At 44.2% G+C, this 21,549-nt stretch overlaps 1 protein-coding gene across 2 annotated transcripts in view; it reads left to right on the forward strand.

Annotated features, from left to right (window-relative positions):
* LOC142291507 (RH-like protein) overlaps positions 1–21,271 on the forward strand; it is a 97,551-nt gene extending 76,280 nt beyond the window's left edge. For both annotated transcript variants that reach the window (XM_075336077.1, XM_075336076.1), the window contains exons 7-10: positions 5,433–5,560; positions 16,305–16,384; positions 17,480–17,553; positions 20,117–21,271. In XM_075336077.1, coding sequence (XP_075192192.1) covers positions 5,433–5,560; positions 16,305–16,384; positions 17,480–17,553; positions 20,117–20,143 — 309 coding nt within the window. In that variant the 3' untranslated portion in view covers positions 20,144–21,271. The remainder of the gene's footprint in view (positions 1–5,432; positions 5,561–16,304; positions 16,385–17,479; positions 17,554–20,116) is intronic.
* Positions 21,272–21,549: the final 278 nt, after the last annotated feature.

Consider the following 21,549-nt stretch of genomic DNA (forward strand, 5'->3'; position numbering starts at 1 on the left):
GTCCCTCCGGGACACAGGGGCATGGGTCACTCACCCGCTCCTTCGACTCTGCTTTCGCCTCGCAGGCCTGCACGTTCATCACCACTTCCACCATTCCAGCCTCCCATTCTTGCACTAGGAGCTGGAGCCGGGTCTGCAGCCTGCGGCTTAACTGGGCCACCCGAGCCTCCACCCACGCCGCTGTTCCGGGCGTGGGCCTGCTAGACGGGACGGACATCCTTCTTGCTCGGCCTCCAGGAACAGAATATCTTGCAGAGTCCTGGCGTCCCCGCTTTCTATAGCCACGGCTACATTAGGCAGACACACACCCGTCCCCCCTTGGTTCTCTTCAGCACTTCCGCTTGTTGGGTGCGGGGCTTTGCTTTCGCGCCTTCCCTGCTCGGGGAAGACGCTCGAGTGGGAGATTTTCACGCCAAAGATGGCGGCGCTTCAAAATGTTCGGCCGGATGCCGCCGGCGGAGATCACAAGGCGCACTTCTACTGGTAAGTAGATGGGTCCAATCCTGTTCGTGACGCCAAGTTGTCGCGGGTGGGGAGGTACGCCGCTGCTGCGCTCTCACTAACGCTCGGGTCTGGCGCTGCTGCGGTTGCTGCTCGGTGGCTCGAGCGGTGGGCCGGATCCGGGGACTCGAGCGGCGCTCCTCGCCCATGAGTGGAAGGGGTGGTTGGTTTGGGGGATTTAGTCCGTGACGCCACCCACGGGTTGTGGTGAAGATGGGCACCACCGCTGCTGGTGACGGGGATCCCGGGAGCGATGGTGGGGAGCAACTGAGATGTTGTTTTCCCCCTCCGTGGGTAGGGGTCGGTGGTCCTGGGGCCCGGTGGTGTGACGGAGAGGCAGGGTTGGTGAGGTGCAGGGTTGCAGGGGCAGCGCGGCGCGGTGCCGGATGGCACGGGTGTACTCAGTAAGAGATGCACAAAGTCCTTGGTAAACCAAACGGCTGGATGGACGGGTCCCGCAGCCGGCTGCAGTGTCTCCCCCCGGACAGGTGATGGCGGCTGTCTTTCCCTGCACCTTTGTGTACGTGTTTGACTACGATGGATCCCCAACGGTAGTCCGCTCCCCGGTGTATGGATGCCGGAGGAGCCCGTTTGCCCGCAGGCGCTGGCCCTTGGGTTTCTAGCCTTAGGCGGTAGCTGTATACCCTCACGGTGTGGGCGGTTGCCTTCTAACGGGTCTTTGGCTGTTAAGAAACCCCTGGGGTTCCTGTCACACTCGGATTTGACTGTTGACGGTGACTCCAAGCCTAGCCGGGGTCCGATGGCCCTGCCTGTGTGTGCTGGATTCACTTCGCTCCCCGGTCGGTACCGGCGGGCCAACGCCCGGCCCCAGTCCTACGGTTCCGCGTTGATTCACCACTCCTGCAGACGGCCACCACCGTCTGCCAACCTTGTTGTCAGTGCCTGGGCCACAAACCCAGACACTCTCCACTTTACTCCTCTCACTTCAACCTCCAACTTCTAACTGACTGCTTTTCCCACCTCCAGGCCTGTGAACTCCTCGGTGGGTGGGGCCAACCGCTTGGCTCCGCCCCACCTGGTGTGGACATCAGACCCTGGAGGGAGGCAACAAGGATTTTGTGTTTGGCTAATGTTACTGTCTAGTGGGGGTGGGGGTGTTTGTGTGTTACCTGTGACTACCTGGCTAGTCCAGGGCGCCACATAAAATGTGCCAATGTTTCTATAGGATACTGCGTATTCTCATTATTACACATAACAAAAATTATGGACATCTACGGTTTGATTTAGTTGCCTGTGTGGATTGGATGGGTTGTTACCAACATCTGGAGAGAAATTCATGTCAATAGCACCTTTAAAAATATATCTACTTAGAAAATTGGTGACGTGTTCAATAGCTATTTTACCCACTGTATATAGTGATTATTTTGTCACCTGAACAAATCTCTCTCTTGTGACTTGTTGAATGCATGATACTATTATGTAGTTTCTATACAGGATTACATTTATGCTTTTATATATTGGTTATGTGTATTTTACTTGTTGGTGGAGATTTTTGTGAACCATTATCTTCACCCCATGATTGGCTTTGTTTACCTTTTTTGTTTTTCTTGTGATGTAATGAAGTATTGTTACATTTAAAACATATGTGGATGTGCACTTTACTTTTATTTCTAGATTTCCTCTTCTTTGTATTTTTGAATAATGTTTGCACATTCTCTGCACTCCACTTTTCATCTAGCTGTGCCCACCTTGTTTGGGTGCTCAAAAAGTGATAACCTGCCCTATAGTTACAAGGATAACAGGGGAAAGAATGTCTTAAATAAAGATTTCATATGTTGCACATTTTAAATTCTTCAGAGCAAACTGATTTAAGGCTCTTTTCGGATATGCATTCTTCCTTTCTTGTCCTGCTCTGACATTAGCTGATGACAGTGTATCCACATCATGACGAACACCAGTGATGCCCAACATATTGTGTTGATTCTATCGGATTTATGTAAAGGTGTCCGTCCTTTTACTGGACAATAATAACACAATTTTGTCTACCTGAACTTGCAACATAATTTTTGAGGAGCCAATAACACTAATGAGAATAGAGCCTACTGCTATGTCCACACATTGTGTTTTTATTGCTTTTTTATCGCATTTTTTATGCGTTTTTCAGTGCGGCTTTGTCACAAAACCTGAAGGGAATCCTGATGCCAGCAAAGTCAATGAGAATCCTGAAATGTAATGCACATGTAGAGTATTTTTGGTTTGCAGATTTGGTGCAGAAATTAATCTGCAGCATGTCAATTCTTGCAGTGCTTTTGCTGCAGCTTTCACTCATACTAATGGATGGATAAAATCTGTATTACAAACGCAACACAAAACAGAAAATGCAGCAAAATCTACCATTTTTGCTACTGGGTTTTTTCTGCCAAGAGATGCTGACACGTGCCCATACCCTCAAAGGGGTTGTCCACTACTTGAACAACCCCTTCTCATTCCCCTTGTTCACCCCCGTATAAATAAGCTTATACTCACCTCAGGTGCGGCTGCAGTTCCAGCGGTGTCTGAAGCAGCATTCCTGGAGCCCATGTGACATTATTATGTCCCACGACCAATCAGATTCAACTTCCTTCTCCCCGCCTTCGGATGTTTGAGCAGGAAGTCAGTGCAGCGCTTACATCCTACTCAAATGTCTGAATGTGTTGAGACAGATAGCGGGTGCTGATTGGTTGTTGGGCTCGCATGTCATAACAATGTCACGTGGGCCCGGGGGAACGCAGTTCCAGACATCACAGAAACCGCGGCCGCATTGGAGGTGAGTATAGGCTTGTTTATTTTTATGAGGGCAAACAAGGGGAATGAGAAGGGGTTGTCCAAGTAGTGGACAACCCCTTCAAGATGCGTGTCAATGCAATATGCCACACATCGAAATATATACAGTTAGGTCCAGAAATATTTGGACAGTGACACAAGTTTTGTTATTTTAGCTGTTTACAAAAACATGTTCAGAAATACAATTATATATATATAATATGGGCTGAAAGTGCACACTCCCAGCTGCAATATGAGAGTTTTCACATCCAAATCGGAGAAAGGGTTTAGGAATCATAGCTCTGTAATGCATAGCCTCCTCTTTTTCAAGGGACCAAAAGTAATTGGACAAGGGACTCTATGGGCTGCAATGAACTCTGAAGGTGTCTCCCTCGTTAACCTGTAATCAATGAAGTAGTTAAAAGGTCTGGGGTTGATTACAGGTGTGTGGTTTTGCATTTGGAAGCTGTTGCTGTGACCAGACAACATGCGGTCTAAGGAACTCTCAATTGAGGTGAAGCAGAACATCCTGAGGCTGAAAAAAAAGAAAAAATCCATCAGAGAGATAGCAGACATGCTTGGAGTAGCAAAATCAACAGTCGGGTACATTCTGAGAAAAAAGGAATTGACTGGTGAGCTTGGGAACTCAAAAAGGCCTGGGCGTCCACGGATGACAACAGTGGTGGATGATCGCTGCATACTTTCTTTGGTGAAGAAGAACCCGTTCACAACATCAACTGAAGTCCAGAACACTCTCAGTGAAGTAGGTGTATCTGTCTCTAAGTCAACAGTAAAGAGAAGACTCCATGAAAGTAAATACAAAGGGTTCACATCTAGATGCAAACCATTCATCAATTCCAAAAATGGACAGGCCAGAGTTAAATTTGCTGAAAAACACCTCATGAAGCCAGCTCAGTTCTGGAAAAGTATTCTATGGACAGATGAGACAAAGATCAACCTGTACCAGAATGATGGGAAGAAAAAAGTTTGGAGAAGAAAGGGAACGGCACATGATCCAAGGCACACCACATCCTCTGTAAAACATGGTGGAGGCAACGTGATGGCATGGGCATGCATGGCTTTCAATGGCACTGGGTCACTTGTGTTTATTGATGACATAACAGCAGACAAGAGTAGCCGGATGAATTCTGAAGTGTACCGGGATATACTTTCAGCCCAGATTCAGCCAAATGCCGCAAAGTTGATCGGACGGCGCTTCATAGTACAGATGGACAATGACCCCAAGCATACAGCCAAAGCTACCCAGGAGTTCATGAGTGCAAAAAAGTGGAACATTCTGCAATGGCCAAGTCAATCACCAGATCTTAACCCAATTGAGCATGCATTTCACTTGCTCAAATCCAGACTTAAGACGGAAAGACCCACAAACAAGCAAGACCTGAAGGCTGCGGCTGTAAAGGCCTGGCAAAGCATTAAGAAGGAGGAAACCCAGCGTTTGGTGATGTCCATGGGTTCCAGACTTAAGGCAGTGATTGCCTCCAAAGGATTCGCAACAAAATATTGAAAATAAAAATATTTTGTTTGGGTTTGGTTTATTTGTCCAACTACTTTTGACCTCCTAAAATGTGAAGTGTTTATAAATAAATGTGTACAATTCCTACAATTTCTATCAGATATTTTTGTTCAAACCTTCAAATTAAACGTTACAATCTGCACTTGAATTCTGTTGTAGAGGTTTCATTTCAAATCCAATGTGGTGGCATGCAGAGACCAACTCGCGAAAATTGTGTCACTGTCCAAATATTTCTGGACCTAACTGTATGTATCCCTAGATTTATTTCAATGGCATTGAAAATAAATTTTGAATGCTTATGGACAAGTATATAACTCTCTAGTGACCTAGCAGCTAGGCATTTTGGGAATATTGTCGAGGGAAAAGTTACTGCATGTTAGGATGTAGTTTCATATTAGTTTTAAATACTAGATCTTTGCCAGAACCTACACAGCAAAACCTTGAGCACAATTAACAAATTTTATAACTATAGTTATACTGATAAATTAATGTCTATTGTTCTCCATAGTGAGATCATCAGCATTATGTCAGTATATGTCAACATGTTTTGCATAACAATCTCATAAATATAACACACAATATAAATAAAAAATACTGTAATTCTGACAAACATTTTGTTGTTGTTATTTTTCAGAACACAATGAATGTAATCACAATAGTGCATGATACCTGTGGAATTCACTATACTTTTGGAATGCCAGGGCTTCTCGGAGGTATTGTCTATACAGTCATAATCCTAATGGCAGATTTGGGCATTGGAATGTAAGTATACTTTAGAGTAACAAAATGGATGGAAGGGTGTAGGAGGAATCGGTCAGCTAATATATTGCAAACTACCAGAGGTTGGCTTTTAGACATATATAATATTCACAAAAATTTAGGAATAGTTGGCTTTTAGGTAAAATTTCAGAATGATCCTACTGTACTCTAACCTTTTCAGGTGACTTTATTGTGACTTTCTCTAAACTTTTGAATGCCCATGTCCAACTGTTCAATGTTTCAGTACTTTTAGCACAACATGCTAATCTCAAACAAGAGCTTCATAGCAAAATCAAAACAGGGGTTTGATCCTTGAATCGCCCAATACATTTTGAGGTTCAATTATAATAATAATAATAATATAAGTCATCCTCATCATGCTGTTCACATTTTGACATCAGGAGACCAAGACAACACCTAACAAATTGATTAACAGTACTTCACCATTGTGAGGCTGCAAGCAGGATATTCACATGGAAATGGCCACTGGGCTTAGAGTATCATAGAGTGTCATCAGCAGGTTGCAACAGAGAAACTGGAAGAGTCACAGAAAGGCATAGAAATGGATATCCTTTGGCCACATTCTACACTGATGACCACTTCATTGTGAAAAATGCCCTTTGGATCCAGATGATGAATGCCACACAACTCCAGGCACATTTAAGGGAGGGGAAAGACACCCAAGTCTCACGTCAGACCATTCAAAACCATTTACATCAGCATGGTATGTGTGCTAGATGACCTTCAAGGGTACCTGAGCACACTACCAGGCACAAGACGAGAGACCAGTGGGCCTCAGTGGTGTTCACTGATGAAAATCAATTCACGCTGAACAGAAATGATAGCCACTAGCAATGTTGGAGACGTAAAAGAGAGCGCTATGCATCAGCCACTGTTGTCACCAGATGAGCCTTTAGTGGTGTCGTTATAGTGTGGGCAGGCGTATCTAGTCAATACAGAACTGCCCAACACTGTGAATGGTACAGTGACAAGACCCTACTATTTGAATAACATACCGTAATTTTCAGATTATAAGAAACGCTTTTCCTCCCAAAAGGTTGGGAGGAAAGTGAGGGGTGCATCTTATAATCTGAATGTAGCTTTCCGGGGTGATGGAGAGGGGTCGCAAAAGCCAGGGGAATGCTGCGGTGGCTGTGCGGGGTCTGCAGAGGCTGTGCTTGGTCTGCAGCAGCCGGTGCTAGAGCGCCTGTCCAGGGCCTCCTGCGGCTGGTGCTGGAGTGGCTGTGTGGGGTCTCCAGCGGCTGGACTGGTGCTGCAGGGCGAGCAGTGAGGACTTCAAATAATGCCGTCCGGAGTTGGCGCATGCACAGATGGAGCTCTCAGCTCAAGCACTCATCTGCGCACTGATCTCCCCACAGTGGACTTAAGGAAAATAGTGCACTTGCGAAGATGAGATCTCGGCTTGCCATTGAGCCAAGAGCTCAATCTGCGCTGACTCCGGGCGCCATTTTTATGAAACCCGCCACCTCCACAGCCCGAGCCCCAGCACAGCTGACCCAGCCGCCACAGTTCCAGGCTCTGCCGCAGCAACAGTATAGCCTATAGTTTTTGGGACACCCACCGCTGCTGCCTCCTCCGGTAAGATTATAAGACGGACCCCATTTTTTTTTTTCACTTTTTTTTTTACTCTGAATTTGGGGTGCGTCTTATAATCTGGTGCGTCTTAGAAATCGAAAAATACAGTAATTAACCCAGTCATTGTGCATCTGCATGAACAACACAGGCCTAAAAACCAAATAGAAAAAAGTGGATGGCACTCACCATAGCTTTAAAAACTTCTCCTTCATTCTGTTATAATATTAAAATATTATAATATTAAAACACAGCCGGCAGAGGATGAGATGTGGGCCCAGATGAGCTGCGTCTGTGGCCTGCACAATAAAGGAGAAGTTTTTAAAGCGATCAAACTAAATCCCAAACTATTCTTTAATTATATAAACAGAAAAAAGATTAAAATTGATGGTGTTGGCCCTTTAAAGAATAATGAGGGTAAAATCATAGAAAGCGATGTGGGAAAAGCAAATGTTTTAAATACTTTTTTCTCAACTGTGTTCACACAGGAAAAGCATATGCCAGGGGAAATGCAGAGTGATCATGTAAATGCCCCATTAAGTATGATCTGCCTAACCCAGGAAGAAGTGCAGAACCGACTTAGTAACATTAAAATTGGCAAATCACCAGGCCCTGATGGCATTCACCCTCGGGTATTAAGGGAGTTAAGTAATGTGATAGACAGGCCTCTATTCCTTTTATTTAAAGACTCTATAGAAACTGGGTCTGTTCCACTGGATTGGCGGGTAGCAAATGTGGTACCAATATTCAAAAAAGGGTGCAAAAGGGAACCTGGAAACTATAGGCCGGTAAGCTTAACATCTGTTGTGGGTAAAATGTTTGAAGGGTTTTTAAGGGATACTATTATGGAATGTCTCAATGTTAATAACTGTTTAACTCCATATCAACATGGATTTATGAAGGATCGCTCCTGTCAAACTAACCTGATCAGCTTCTATGAGGATGTAAGCTCTCACATGGACCGAGGAGAATCATTGGATGTCATTTATCTCGACTTCGGTAAAGCATTTGACACTGTCCCACATAAAAGACTGCTAAGTAAAATGAGAAAGCTTGGGCTCGGGGAAAATGTGTGTAGATGGGTAGGTAGCTGGCTTAGTGGTAGAAAACAAAGAGTGGTTATTAATGGTGCATACTCAGATTGGGCCAGGGTTACTAGTGGGGTGCCACAGGGGTCTGTATTGGGCCCCCTACTATTTAATATATTTATTAATGATCTGGTGGATGGTTTACAGAGTAAAATATCAGTATTTGCAGATGATACAAAACTATGTAAGGTAGTTAACACAAAGGAGGACAGTTTGCAACTACAGATGGACTTGAGTAAATTGGAGAATTGGGCTGAAAAATGGCAAATGAGGTTTAACACAGATAAGTGTAAGGTTATGCACATGGGAAGGAGAAACAGATGCTACGATTACTTACTAAATGGGAAACTGCTGGGGAAATCAGACATGGAAAAAGACTTAGGCATCTTAGTGAATAAGAATCTAAATTGGAGTGCCCAGTGTCAGGCAGCAGCCACCAAAGCAAATAGGGTGATGGGATGCATTAGAAGAGGTCTGGGGGCACGAGATGAAAACATCATTCTCCCTCTGTACAAATCACTCGTCAGACCACACTTGGAGTATTGTGTGCAATTTTGGGCGCCGGTGCTGAAGAAAGACATTACTGAACTTGAAAGGGTTCAGAGGCGGGCTACTAAAATAATAAATGGAATGGGTGCATTACAATACACGGAAAGGTTATCAAAATTAGGTCTATTTACTCTAGAAAAGAGAAGACTTAGGGGAGACCTAATAAATATGTACAAATATATCAGAGGGCCATATAGAGATCTCTCCCATGATCTGTTTGTACCAAGGACTATGACAAGAACAAGGGGGCATTCTTTTCGATTGGAGGAAAGAAAATTCCTACATCAGCATAGAAGAGGGTTCTTCACGGTAAGAGCAGTGAGGCTCTGGAACTCTCTTCCTGAGGAAGTGGTGATGGCCAACTCACTGAATGAATTTAAGAGAGGAATGGATGCATTTCTTGTTAGCAAAAGTATAGAAGGTTATAAATAGCATAATCTTACAGGTAGATAGAAGAGCGACCAAGATTATTAGAGGAATGGGTGGGCTGCAATACCAAGACAGGTTATTAAACTTGGGGTTAGTTAGTTAGGAAAAACAAAGGCTTAGGGGGATCTAATCACAATGTATAAATATATGAGGGGACAGTACAGAGACCTTTCCAAAGATCTCTTTACACCTAGGCCTGCGACTGGAACACGGGGGCATCCGCTACGTCTTGAGGAAAGAATGTTTAATCATAATCACAGATGAGGATTCTTTACTGTACGAGCAGTGAGACTATGGAGCTCTCTGCCGTATGATGTTGTATTGAGGGATTCACAAGTAAAATTTAAGCAGAGCCTGATCGCATTAATTGAAAAATATAATATTACCAGTTATGTATATTGGATTTTATGACAGGGTGTTGATCCAGGGAACTAGTCTGATTGCCGTATGTGGAGTCAGGAAGGAATTTTTTTCCGCATTGTAGCTTATTTGACACATTGGGGTTTTTTTGCCTTCCTCTGGATCAACATGTTAGGCTACGGGTTGAACTAGATGGACTTAGAGTCTCCCTTCAACCTTAAAAACTATGAACTATGAATCATAAGTGCATCCACTTTTCTTCTATTTGATTTGAATGACTAACACATGCTGAATGGCTAGGATAGCGCACCATTGTTTAGCAACATTTTTCTACTCCTCTATCATATCCCCCTTACAACTGGGTTTGCCATATGTAGTGGTTGAGGAACTGTTTCTCAATTTTTGAACACAGGCCTAATTTCATCTTCATGAATGGCAATGCTTCAGTACATCAAGGTCACATCATTAGAGATCATCATTGAGGTCATCATCATTAGAGCTGCTGGAAACTGGGGTGTCTCAAATAGAGTGGCCTGCATTTTCTCCAAACCTAAATCCCATAAAAAAAAACCCTATTGAATCAGCTGAGTCGCCATATAACTCTACACCAGAACCTTAATGCCCTTCAAGAAAAGTGGAATGCCATGCCTCAGCAGACAATAACTCAATTTGTGAGCAGCATGAAATATTGTTGTTTTGTGTGTGTTTTCTATGGATCTAATAAAATTACTCATTATTCTATTGGATGTGCACCTCTATTATGTGTGACCCTTTTCTCCAAATGAAATATTGTTTTCAAGCTGTAATTGACGTTCAAGGCCACATGACACATTATTGACATTTTTTGGTGTGGGTATACCCACCACTGTTGTTGGCTTTTGTTTCAATAAATTGTTTGAGATGAGGAAATCACCATTGCATGTATCTACTTTCATGATAAAATATTGTAGAGTGAACTTTTTACGTTTTACATAAATTTCACCTGAAAGTTAGATATCCCTAACTTTTTGTGAGTAGTGTATATGAGGCCTATACAATTTAAATGTCTAAAATAATGAGCTCACACTTAGAATCTGTGTATACTGTATACTCTGTAGCCCCTTTATTATTTTCATCTACACAGCCTCTTGAGAAATGAAATGTGCTACTACAGAGATCATTTAAAACCTACATTCATACTGTGTTTCTACCAAAATAAAACAGGGTCTTATATTATTTTTGGCTCCAAAAAATGCACGAGGGCTTATTTTCAGGGGATGTTTCTTATTTTGTATTGGCGTCAGTGATTGGGTTGCCTGTTAATGGGAAATGAATATTCACCCCCTTCCCTCACCCACCCCTCTGTGCTGGCATCTGTGATTAGAATGTGTGTTAGTGGAAATTAATATTCACCCTCTTCCCATCCATACTCCAGCCTACTCCTCTGTGCTGGTGTCAGTGATTGGAATGTATGTTAATCAAGAATGAATATTCACCCCCTCCCCCCAACTATAATCCCGCTTACCCCTCTGTGCCATCGCCAGTGATCGGAAAGTGTGTTAACTGCAAATGAATATTTACTCCATTACCTCACCCATATTCCCACCCACCTCTCTGTGCTGGCATCAGTGTTTCAGTAATTGTCGTATTACTGCTCGAGAATCGCATCGTAATCCTTGGACTGGCCAGAGGATATTCTGATCTGAGCTTGTCAGGGTGTATTTCGTTGCAGCTGTCAAACACAAGTGAGGAAAGCCGTGGATTGCGATACGATAAAATTGGGCAGTAATACGGCATTCTGACTGAATCACTGACCCTGGCACATAGGTGAATGGTAATATTGGTGGTAAGAGGGTGAATATTCATTTGCCATTAACACACATACCAATCATGGACACCAGTGCAAAGGGGTGGGTGGTATTCTGCGTGGGCAAGGGGGTGAATATTCATTTTTCATTGACACAGACACACAGTTCCAATCACTGACTCCGGTGCAGAGAGGTGGGCTTGGGAAGAGGTGAATCATCATTTTCCACTAACTAGCTGGTATGTGACTATAAAATTCCAGGGATTACAGCAACACAATGGGGAAATGTGCACAAATAAAAGTAACATATCCTTAAAGGGTTGCCTGCTAGTGCTTTTTTTCGGGGTAGGTCTTATTTCTGGGGAAATTTGGTAATTTTAGTTTATTCACAGTTTTGACAGTGTTGTGAAAAATTGTAGCAAAATGCAACTTAATTGCACAAAAGAATACACTCCAATTTGTGGCTAATGTGTGAAAAGGGAATCCACGGCCTACTGAAAGTTTGTTCTGTATGTTTAATAAGTGTACTACTTGGCTTTTTTTATTTTTAGATTAAAAAAAAGACTTCTGTCTATCAAGTTTCACCTTTCTCGACCAATTATATCCTCTCTTTTGCTAGATTATTTATAGCTCTTAATGCTATTTGGTAGTAAAGAGGCACCCAGCCCTTTTTTCAATGCTGATAGTGTCACGCCCTGGGCAAGCCAGGGGTCACAGGTCAAAACACCACCACACCCTACACCCCAGTTAGGAACATCTAGGCTAGCCAAAAATCCTTGTTGCCTTCCTCCAGGGGCTGGTGTTCACACCAGGGGGTGGGCCAGGAGGTTGGCTCCGCCCACCGAGGAGTTCACAGCCCTGGAGGCGGGAGAACCAGGCAGATCAGTTAGGGAAGTGAAGGAGTAAACAGCTAAGATGAGTTAAGGAAGTGAAAGTAGAAGGAAGTGAAGTGGTAGAGGAGCTGGAGAGAAAGAGTAAAAAGTGACAGTTGTGAAGCCTGAAGCTGGTCCGGGTGTGTGCCCCGGACTGAGAGACAGCAAGGTCAGCAGACAGCGGTGATAATCCGCAGGGGGACTGCTCGGAGGTTGCTGGAAGGACCGCGGACGGGTGGTGACCCGGCGGTCTGGAGCAGTATACAAAGAACAGTCAGCACCAGGGCAGGGGCCTTTCGGATCCCGGCAAGGCTAGGAGTCGCCATAATTTGCCAAATCCGTCAGTGAAGGGGACAACTGTCTCCCAACAACCAAGTCCCGATTGAAGGCAACAGTCCAACCGTTACAGAGAGACACCGCCACCGCCAGGGCACCAGTTTCTCAGGGCCAGCGCCTGCGGGCAAAGTAGGGCTCCTCCGGCCCATATCCAAGCCGGGGAGCGGGTTACCGGTGGGAACCCATCGCAACCATCATCATCTTAGGTGCAGGAAAAGGGACCGTCACCGTCAACTACTGGGGAAAGCAAGTGCAGCCGTCCGTGGGAACCGTCTTTCCAGCCGTGTGTTTTACCGAGAACTGTGTCATCGTCTCAAGCTGAGTGAGTACCACAGTGCCGCAAGGCACAGAGCTGCCCCCGCGTCCCTGCATCCCACCAAGCCCTGCATCAACCCCCTCATCACTGGGCCCGGGCATCACCAACCCCTACCCACGGAGGGGCAACACAACAACTAGCTGCTTCCTACCATCATTCCCGGGATCCTCATACAGAGCAGCGGTGGTGCCAACATATCACCACAACCGTGGGTGGCGTCACGGACAATAAACTATCCCAAATCCCAATCCCCTTTCACTCACGGGCGAGGAGCGCCGCTAGAGTCCCCGGGATCCGGCCCATCGCTCGAGCCACCAAGCAGCAGGCCGCAGCAGCCGCGGCAGCCGGACCCGAGCAGTGGGAGAGCGCGGCGTCCCCTCCTCCGCCCGCGACAATAGTGTTTGCCATTACTAACTCTTGTGATAGGGTATTCCACAATCTGACTGCTCTAACTGTAAAGAACCTATTTAACTGCCGAAATTATCCTTCACCTACATATTTAAATGTCTCATGGTCCTTTGTAAGGTCATTATAATGTATAAAAATGGTAGTGCTCACTGTAATTTACACAATGCTGTGAATGAACACAATACTCTAATCCTCACATTAGAGCCAGATGTCAGTCAGAGTTAGGGGCGCAGTTACAGCCAACTCTCACAATATGAGAGCGTTGAATGAACCTGTGCTGGAGCCACCTCTATAACTGGAAAACGAACACAGCCAGGAGGAATAAAGTTAATTTCCTTCCAGCAGCGGGACTCTAAGTGCGGGTACTGAGTAGGTTCAAAACATTATTAACCTGCAGATTAACCCCACCTATTGAGGATAATAGCGTTTTTTTCACATGAGAGGTTCCCTTTAAATTACACAATTTACTTAAGTAGTGTGTTAAATGGGGGTACTCCCTTGTTGCCAGAAACTACTTACCTTGTATATTGGATAGTGTGTATCACTTACTGGACTTCTGTCACTTGGATGTTTTTGCAGGCATCTCCAACTGTCATGGCAGTGTCAGGATCTGTGGAAACTACAGATTCTGACATTCTGCCTGCCTAGTTCTATGATGTCTGTGATCAGTGCAGGAAGATATGGGCGTCGGCCTACAGACTTAGGCAGGCTAGCAAGAGTTAATCTCTGCTGGGCTGCTTGTTAGTCTCTTTCATCACGTTCGCTCCCCTCCTATGTATGCTGGCTGGATTATTCCATTAATGCCAGCTATAGCTTACCTATACTGGTCTGGTGAGGTGTTGTGATCCAGACTTATTGGTGATTGTTGTGCATTATTGCTGAGCAGTTGTGGTGTTAACCCTTGTTGTTTTTTTGTTGCTGCCTTCCTGCTTTTGCTTTTCTTCTTAATTTTTTACTTTTTGATACTGTGAGTTTGCAGCGTGTCTGAGTTTTGGTTTTCCCCTCTGTCTTAATCTATGTTTCCATCACTCTTCTGCCCCTTTCTTCCCGGTGGGGTTGGGTGGAGGTAACAGATCAGATATGGTCAGAAGAACAGTAAGTCACCGGACTCTGGCACTTCCTCCTTCAGAGGTGATCTGGAAGTCATGGATAGCCTATGGTCCCCTAGTGTGAGGGACAGTATAGGAGACAAGAAGTTGTCATGATCTGACTGCAGGATAGCGAGGGACAGGGTCCCTCGCTATCCTGCAGTCACATCATGACAACTTCTTGCTGTAGTTTTATCTGCTGCAGTTCTGCTATTCCTCTCAATGATGAGCTCTGCGCAACCCCAGCCTACCATTGCTTAACAGCTTTCTGCCTGTACTGTGCATATGTGATGCCCCTGGACTATCAGGTCATCACAGGGTATTGCACAATCTGCCCTCCCGTGCAGTATCCACCTCCTTCTTGGTTTAGGGTCCCTAACTACATGGTGTTGACTATGTCAGCTAATCAAATCCTAGATACACCCTGCACCACACCAACCAAACACACCAGTGGACGGCTTGAGTGGAATAGGGTCGCCCACCTGGGGGGGTTGGAGAGAAGAGGTCAGGAGTGTCAAGAGGAGAGAGTTTGGTCTGAGAAGTGAAAGTGAGAGGAAGTCAGGAGCGGGGCTCCTGGGAAGCAATCTATGTGGCAGACGGTGGTCTGGGCCTAGAGGAGCTGGACCTCCGGTCGCAGGGGATCGTGGCAAGGGGCATGGATCTGTCGAGGAGGACAGCCGGCGGCCTTGCACCATCACCGGGCTGGGACCAGGACATGACGGGGTACGTGGACCCTAGGTCGGGGAGTCGCTTCAGGCAACCTAATAATTTACCCGAGGAGAATGGAGCCTTCAAGATTCGCTCTCCACCCATTCCAAAATCGGGGCATTAGCGCAACGAGGGGGATAGGACTTTCCAATTCAAAATGGTCCAGAAAATTCCAAGTGTGAGCCCTGAGAGCTAGCTCCCACACTTAGCCATAGTGGGAAGCGGGACCCGGCAAGTTTCATACTACCGGGACCACCAAAGAAGTAAACTTAGTGCCAGGAGGCAAGTCATGGATCACCAGGCAGTACCATTGGGGATGGGACCCAAACTAAGCTCCCCTCAGCGGCATGGCGTCCAGAGACTTGTTTGACCAGTTGTCGGTGTCAGCTTAATGGACTGAGTGAGTACAACAGTGACCCCCTTGCATCCAACGGCACTCCCCCTACCATCACTGAGCCCCGGGGTATCCCCCCTACCTGTGGAGGGTCACAACACCTGGCTCCCCCATTCCATCATCCCCGGGTACTCCCAACTGCAGCGGTGGTACTCCTAATTACCACATACCACGGGTGGCGTCACAAACTCTATAATATCCCTTGTAAATACCCCCCCTTCATTTGAGTGGCCGCACGACCCTCGCATCCGGAGACCCTCGAGCCACTGTGAATCCGGATCCGAGCAGCTTGGCTGCAGGGCACGGGGGCGGCACACATAGGCAGAAAGTTATCAATTAATGGTCAGGACAGGGGTAGCTGGAGCTCATGAATATCAGAACTCACCTAGTAGGAGCTTGTTATCACCTAGAAAATTAGCAGAGCTGCAGCAAATAAAACAGTGTACGAAGCAAGAAGTGAATCAGGGCTGTCCCTACTTTATGCCACAAACCTAGTGACAGGTTCTCTTTAAAAGGAATTGTCCACTACTCAAACATCTTCTTCCTGCATACTACATTCTCCAGTGTAAAATAAAAATAATAAATATGCCATATGGACTATCCTATTGGCATCCATTTTTCACAGATACATTACTATTCCAGAGCATAGGAAGCTTTAAATGGTCTGTAAATGATTGTAAATGAGTAATAACTTCCGAGAAAAAAAACGGATAGGATACGGACAGTATCCGTATGACAAGTAAAAAAAAAATTGTCTGGATGATAATAGGACTGATATTTTATACACTAATGTGAAGGTGACTCTTCTCTTTTTCCATAGATCAAGCTCTCAAGCACTAGTTGGTGTTGGCTGCATCCTTCTAACACTGACGTTAAGCTTAGCTGGTGGAATTCTTACAGGTCAGTACAATATTTATGCTGTACTAAATTTAAGTAAACAATATATGTCCAAAGAACAAGACATATGCAAAAAAATAGCCTAGCATGTACACATGTTATGCATTTGCAGAGATTTCTACACTAAAAACTTGTTATACACACGTTTTTGCGTGAGATATTTTCACATTCATTAGAATTGGTGAAAATGCTGCAATAATGCTGAATTGACTTGCTACAGATCTGAAACTACTTCAAATCTGCAAGGACAAAGATTTCAGGAATGTCCTTCACTTTTCTGAGGCAGTAAAACGCTAAATTTTTTGTCTGGGAAATATGTGCTTGAAAACATGCAACAATAACACAACACGTGAACATACCTTAAGACTATGTGCCCACGATCCGGACGCAGCATGTCCTCACCTCTGGGGCTGCGAGTCTCTTCCACAGGAGACCTCAGCTGTCCGTGTCTATGATCAGGGTACGGGCCGCTGCGGTCTTTGACTCTGTTCTCCCAGTGGAGAACACTCGCGGATCCGCAGCATAAAGTGACATTCTTGGCTCGAGAAGCCACACCACAGGTCAGTTTATGCTGCGGGCAAAACAAGTACAGTGGGCACGGGATTTGTAGAAATCCCACCTAATGTGCTTGTACTGTACATCACAGAGTTTTGGACACAGCGAAAACGTGCTGCGTCCAAAACGCTGTGAACCTTGATCGTGGGCACATAGCCTACAGGGCTACTTTCTATTTTGTATCTATCTTGCTGTCTGAGATCAAAAAGACCTATATCAATAGATCATATGAATACAACATTGGAGATAGTAACCATTGTGGTGGTATACTGGGTATTTAGTTAGTCATTTAGAAAATATAAGAAGCTTGTAGGTACATATCTTATTTGGAACATACGGTAAATCGCAAAATAGAAAATACTATATATTTTAAATACTTACTTTGTAGCCTAAATGCAATATTTCAGGATAGTTGTGGTCCAGTGCTAACTGCCCACCAGTTACAGGGCTACCTTACTCATTTTCTAGATATCCATTACCGTACATAAAACCACTTGTCTTCTGGATCATGCTGATTATTTTTCCAATTTAATTCTTCTACAGGTTTTCTGCTTACATGTAAGCTACTAAGGCCCCCCAAGGAATGGCATTTCTTTCATGATCAGCCATATTGGGAGGTAAGGTGTTTAAAAAGCAGTTCATAAAAGGGAATGTCAGCAGGATTTTACTACCTCATCTGAGAGCAGCAACATGTAAAAAAAGACACCGTGATTCCAACGATGTCTCACTCGGTTTAATGGAGCAGTTGTGACACAATCATAGTTTTTAGATGTTGCAGAGCTCAGAAAGCTGCCCCCGCCCACACGCCTGATTAGCAGCTTGCATTGTGCATTGTGCAGTGACAGTAAGCTACTAATTAGTGATTGGTGCAGGGTTAGACCAGAAGACATGCGGGCAGCTAGTCGGACAGTAATGATCTCCTGCTGATAAAACACTCATTGTCAACAGCACACAGCCTAATAAGTGACACATCACTATAAACATTGTCTCAGCCCTTACTTCATAATGTCCTCAGATTACATAGCAAAAACTTGCTGACAGATTCCCTTTAAAGGGGTTAACCATTTATTTACTTATCGTTATTTATGTCCTGTTTTTCCAAAGTTCCAGAATAGTAATGCTGCATGTAAACAATATGGATAGCAGAAAATACATGGGAAGGGGTAAATGCAGCCAACTGTCTAGTAATCTCTGCCAACGAACACTGTGTTCATGTAGATGCAGCCATGTATCACAGCATACTAAAGATATTAAATTGGGGGATTCCCCTTGTCTTTTGCCTTTCATACAGCATAGCAGTCTGAAAAAAAGGTATCAGCAGGAGATTAAAAGAGAAACATCTGAAATGTTGGATAAACAACTAAAAAATTAAAGTAATTTGGCTAAACATAGATGTATTGGAGTAGAATTACCAATGTCACTAGGCCTAACAAAGTTTCCTGCCTAGATGGAACATCTCCCCCGATAAGATTTTAGTCCTAAGGCTCCATCTTCAACTGGCCGTTTATGTAAGCCAGTTTTAAACTATTTATTTATTTGTATAACACACAGATTAATGTTAAAATAATCATAGCAGTAAGGCCCGTTTCAGACATCCGGCATTTCGCCGGATTGGCGGATCCGGCACACTCTAGTACAGTGTAATACAGTACAATTGCATCTGGCAACCTCCCGTCACATGCTGTCATGTGACCGGAGCTTCTCGCGATGCCATTGTACAGTATTCACACTGTACTGGAGTGTGCCGGATCCGGCAATCCGGCGAAATGCCGGATGTCTGAAACGGGCCTAAGGCTCCACATAGTGGCCTCCATTTGACCGTTCTGTAGCCACGTTGTGACTGTCATGAAAGCTTCAGCGGCAGCTTTCAAATTGATATTTAGAAAGTCCGTTACAGAGAAAATATATCTTTGTACCATGTTAGGCAGTAGATAGAATTTTTTTTTCTGTAATTTGAGAGTCCTCAGTGGTTGATACCTTTTAATGGCTAACTGAAAAGATGGTAATAAATAGCAAGCTTTCTAGACTACTCAGGTATCTTCATCAGGCATGGTATAACACAAAATCTGAAGAGTCTCATACGGTATTTATACACAACAGGGCATAGAATAGTGCATTAAATAAGAAAAATGATGTGTTATACTGAGCCCGATGAAGAGACCTGAGCAGTCTGGAAAGCTTGCTATTATTACAATCTTTTCAGTAAGCCATTAAAAGGTATCAACCACTGAAGACTCTCAAATTTTAACATTTTTTTTAGAAATCTAGTGAATTTTTGGCCACTCTGTGGTGCCCTTATCTGAGATGGAGAGTTCATTAGAGGGAATATTTGCAGCAGTAAGATTACAATAAAGAAAGCTATATTTTCCTGGTCACAATACCAATATACTGCAGGATGTACACAGACCCTGATGGTACATGATGGAGGTAACATGGGTGCAAAATATTAATGAATCACTCCATGGGTTGAGGCGAAGCTAAGTGCTTGGTATTATAAATTCACACAGAGAAAAATGACCACACCTACCAGTATGTGGCCACAATAGCAATGTACTGCACTGTATATATAGTAATAGGACAAAGTATTATTTCTCAAGAAACATCTAGCGTCTATTTAAGGTTGAATTCTTTGGTGACCCACAATAGTTATACTTGAATCTGGCTACTATTAAAGAGATATTGTCACCTTGGAATATGGGTATAGGATTAACGTGCAGATAAATAATGTTACAATGCTGCCCGGCCAACTTACTGAAAGTGAACTCACTGTGGGAGAGCTTCCAGGTTTCATTCATGTAGGCATGCATGGGAGCGGCTACAGTAAGCACACCCCAACGCAATGATTGACAGCTGACTCTGCAGCCCGTCTGCGCAGTGTATCTGTTCTGAACTGAGCGCTGACTGTACCCGCTCCATGCATTCCTCCATGACTGATAGCCAATGGCTCCCAGGATTAGGCAAGTTAATTTTTTCCAGGTAGCAGTATTTTCAGTAGGACAGCCGAACACCATTGGAACGCTCTTTCCATGCAGATTGACCCTATATTTGCAGGTAAATAGCATTTTCTGACATGATGGGTTCCCATTAAGGGGTTTGTTTTTATTCTGTGTTTTATGTTTAATTTTCTTTCTATGTACCCTGACACTTCCAGTATGTTGTTTTTTTCTCTTTATCTTGCAGTTTCCCCACGTGGACTCTCATATCTAACAAGAATAACAGATGATTCCTCAGCTGACTGTCTTATCAGATTGTTTTAATTTTTATTTATCATAAATCATCATAATTGTAGCTGATGAAATTGAAAATGACAGTCGATATAATCTGGACTACACTTTTATGCTTGAGGTCAATAGGAAGAAAAAGAAACTGACCAAATAAGTAAAATAAAGGGAGTTTGTCATGTATATTAGATTATTTCTTAAAAAGTAGCCATCATTTTAAATTTTATATCATAAAGCAATAATACACATGAAAATAAGGAACTATGTAATATATCATATCCGACAAATTTGCTTCTTTCTCTGCCAGAATTGATCAGTCATTATCAACATTCTCAATTCTAAAATTTGTAATTAGTGAAGAATTTCCCATCATTGAGATAGGAGATGGCAGCTCTGCATCTAGCTCCTCCCCACTACATAGAATCTTATGAAAACTAACTGCTAAGTGTTCTGCTTATGGCTGGCAGCATGTGGGTGGAGCCACAAACTGCCCAATTAAAGACTTCCATTGAGGTTTGGATCAAGTCACGGTCGCAAACCCAATCTTATCTAAGGTTCAACTGTGCACTGCACACTGAACTTCCAAAGGTTCGCTCATCTCTAGCTATCATGCTCTTGTAGGTGTGATCAACATAATTTGCAAGAGCAGCGCCACTGCCAGGTGTACATACCACGACCATATCGGTGCACTGCTCATGTCCAAAAAGGCAGGGGTAATGTAGGAATTATCCATCCAGTCTCGTCAGCTATCTCCCGGCTGGCTGTGTCCTACATCACTGATGCCTTCCTGGGGTACTATGCTTCACATTATCTGCCTGCAATCATCATCATTAGTGCAGCACACTGCTCAGTAGCCCGTAAAATCTTGAATGTCTGCTAGTACGATCACTACTTTAGTCTTCCTAGAATGGTCCTTTTATAGACATTGGCGACATATCTGTAGGCTATGTCAACTACGCCTAATCAATGTGGGATGACTACTGTGATGCCCATCGATTGCTTGAAAACACTAGCAATAGGGCTACTTTACCTCCTCAGTTAGGCCCGTTTCACACATCCGGTATTTCGCTGGATGCCGGATCCAGCACGCATGCAGTACAGTACATTCATTTACTGGAAGCGTGACACCATGTGGTTGTGTGCTTCATGCACAACCAATTTGTCCGCATGGTGTCGCACTTCCACGGTAAATGAATGTACTGTACTGCATGCATGCCGGATCTGGCATCCGGCAAAATGCCAGATGTGTGAAACGGGCCTTAGGAGTCCTCACTGATTCACTCAGCTTTTTTTCAGGTCATCATATGGATAGGAATCAGAAAAAAAGACTGACTGGAACACCTATGTGTGTGAATTAGGTGCTAGCCTAAAAATACATGACTATAATACAGA

Source organism: Anomaloglossus baeobatrachus, chromosome 2 (genome assembly GCF_048569485.1).
Source record: "Anomaloglossus baeobatrachus isolate aAnoBae1 chromosome 2, aAnoBae1.hap1, whole genome shotgun sequence".
Lineage (NCBI taxonomy): Eukaryota > Metazoa > Chordata > Amphibia > Anura > Aromobatidae > Anomaloglossus > Anomaloglossus baeobatrachus.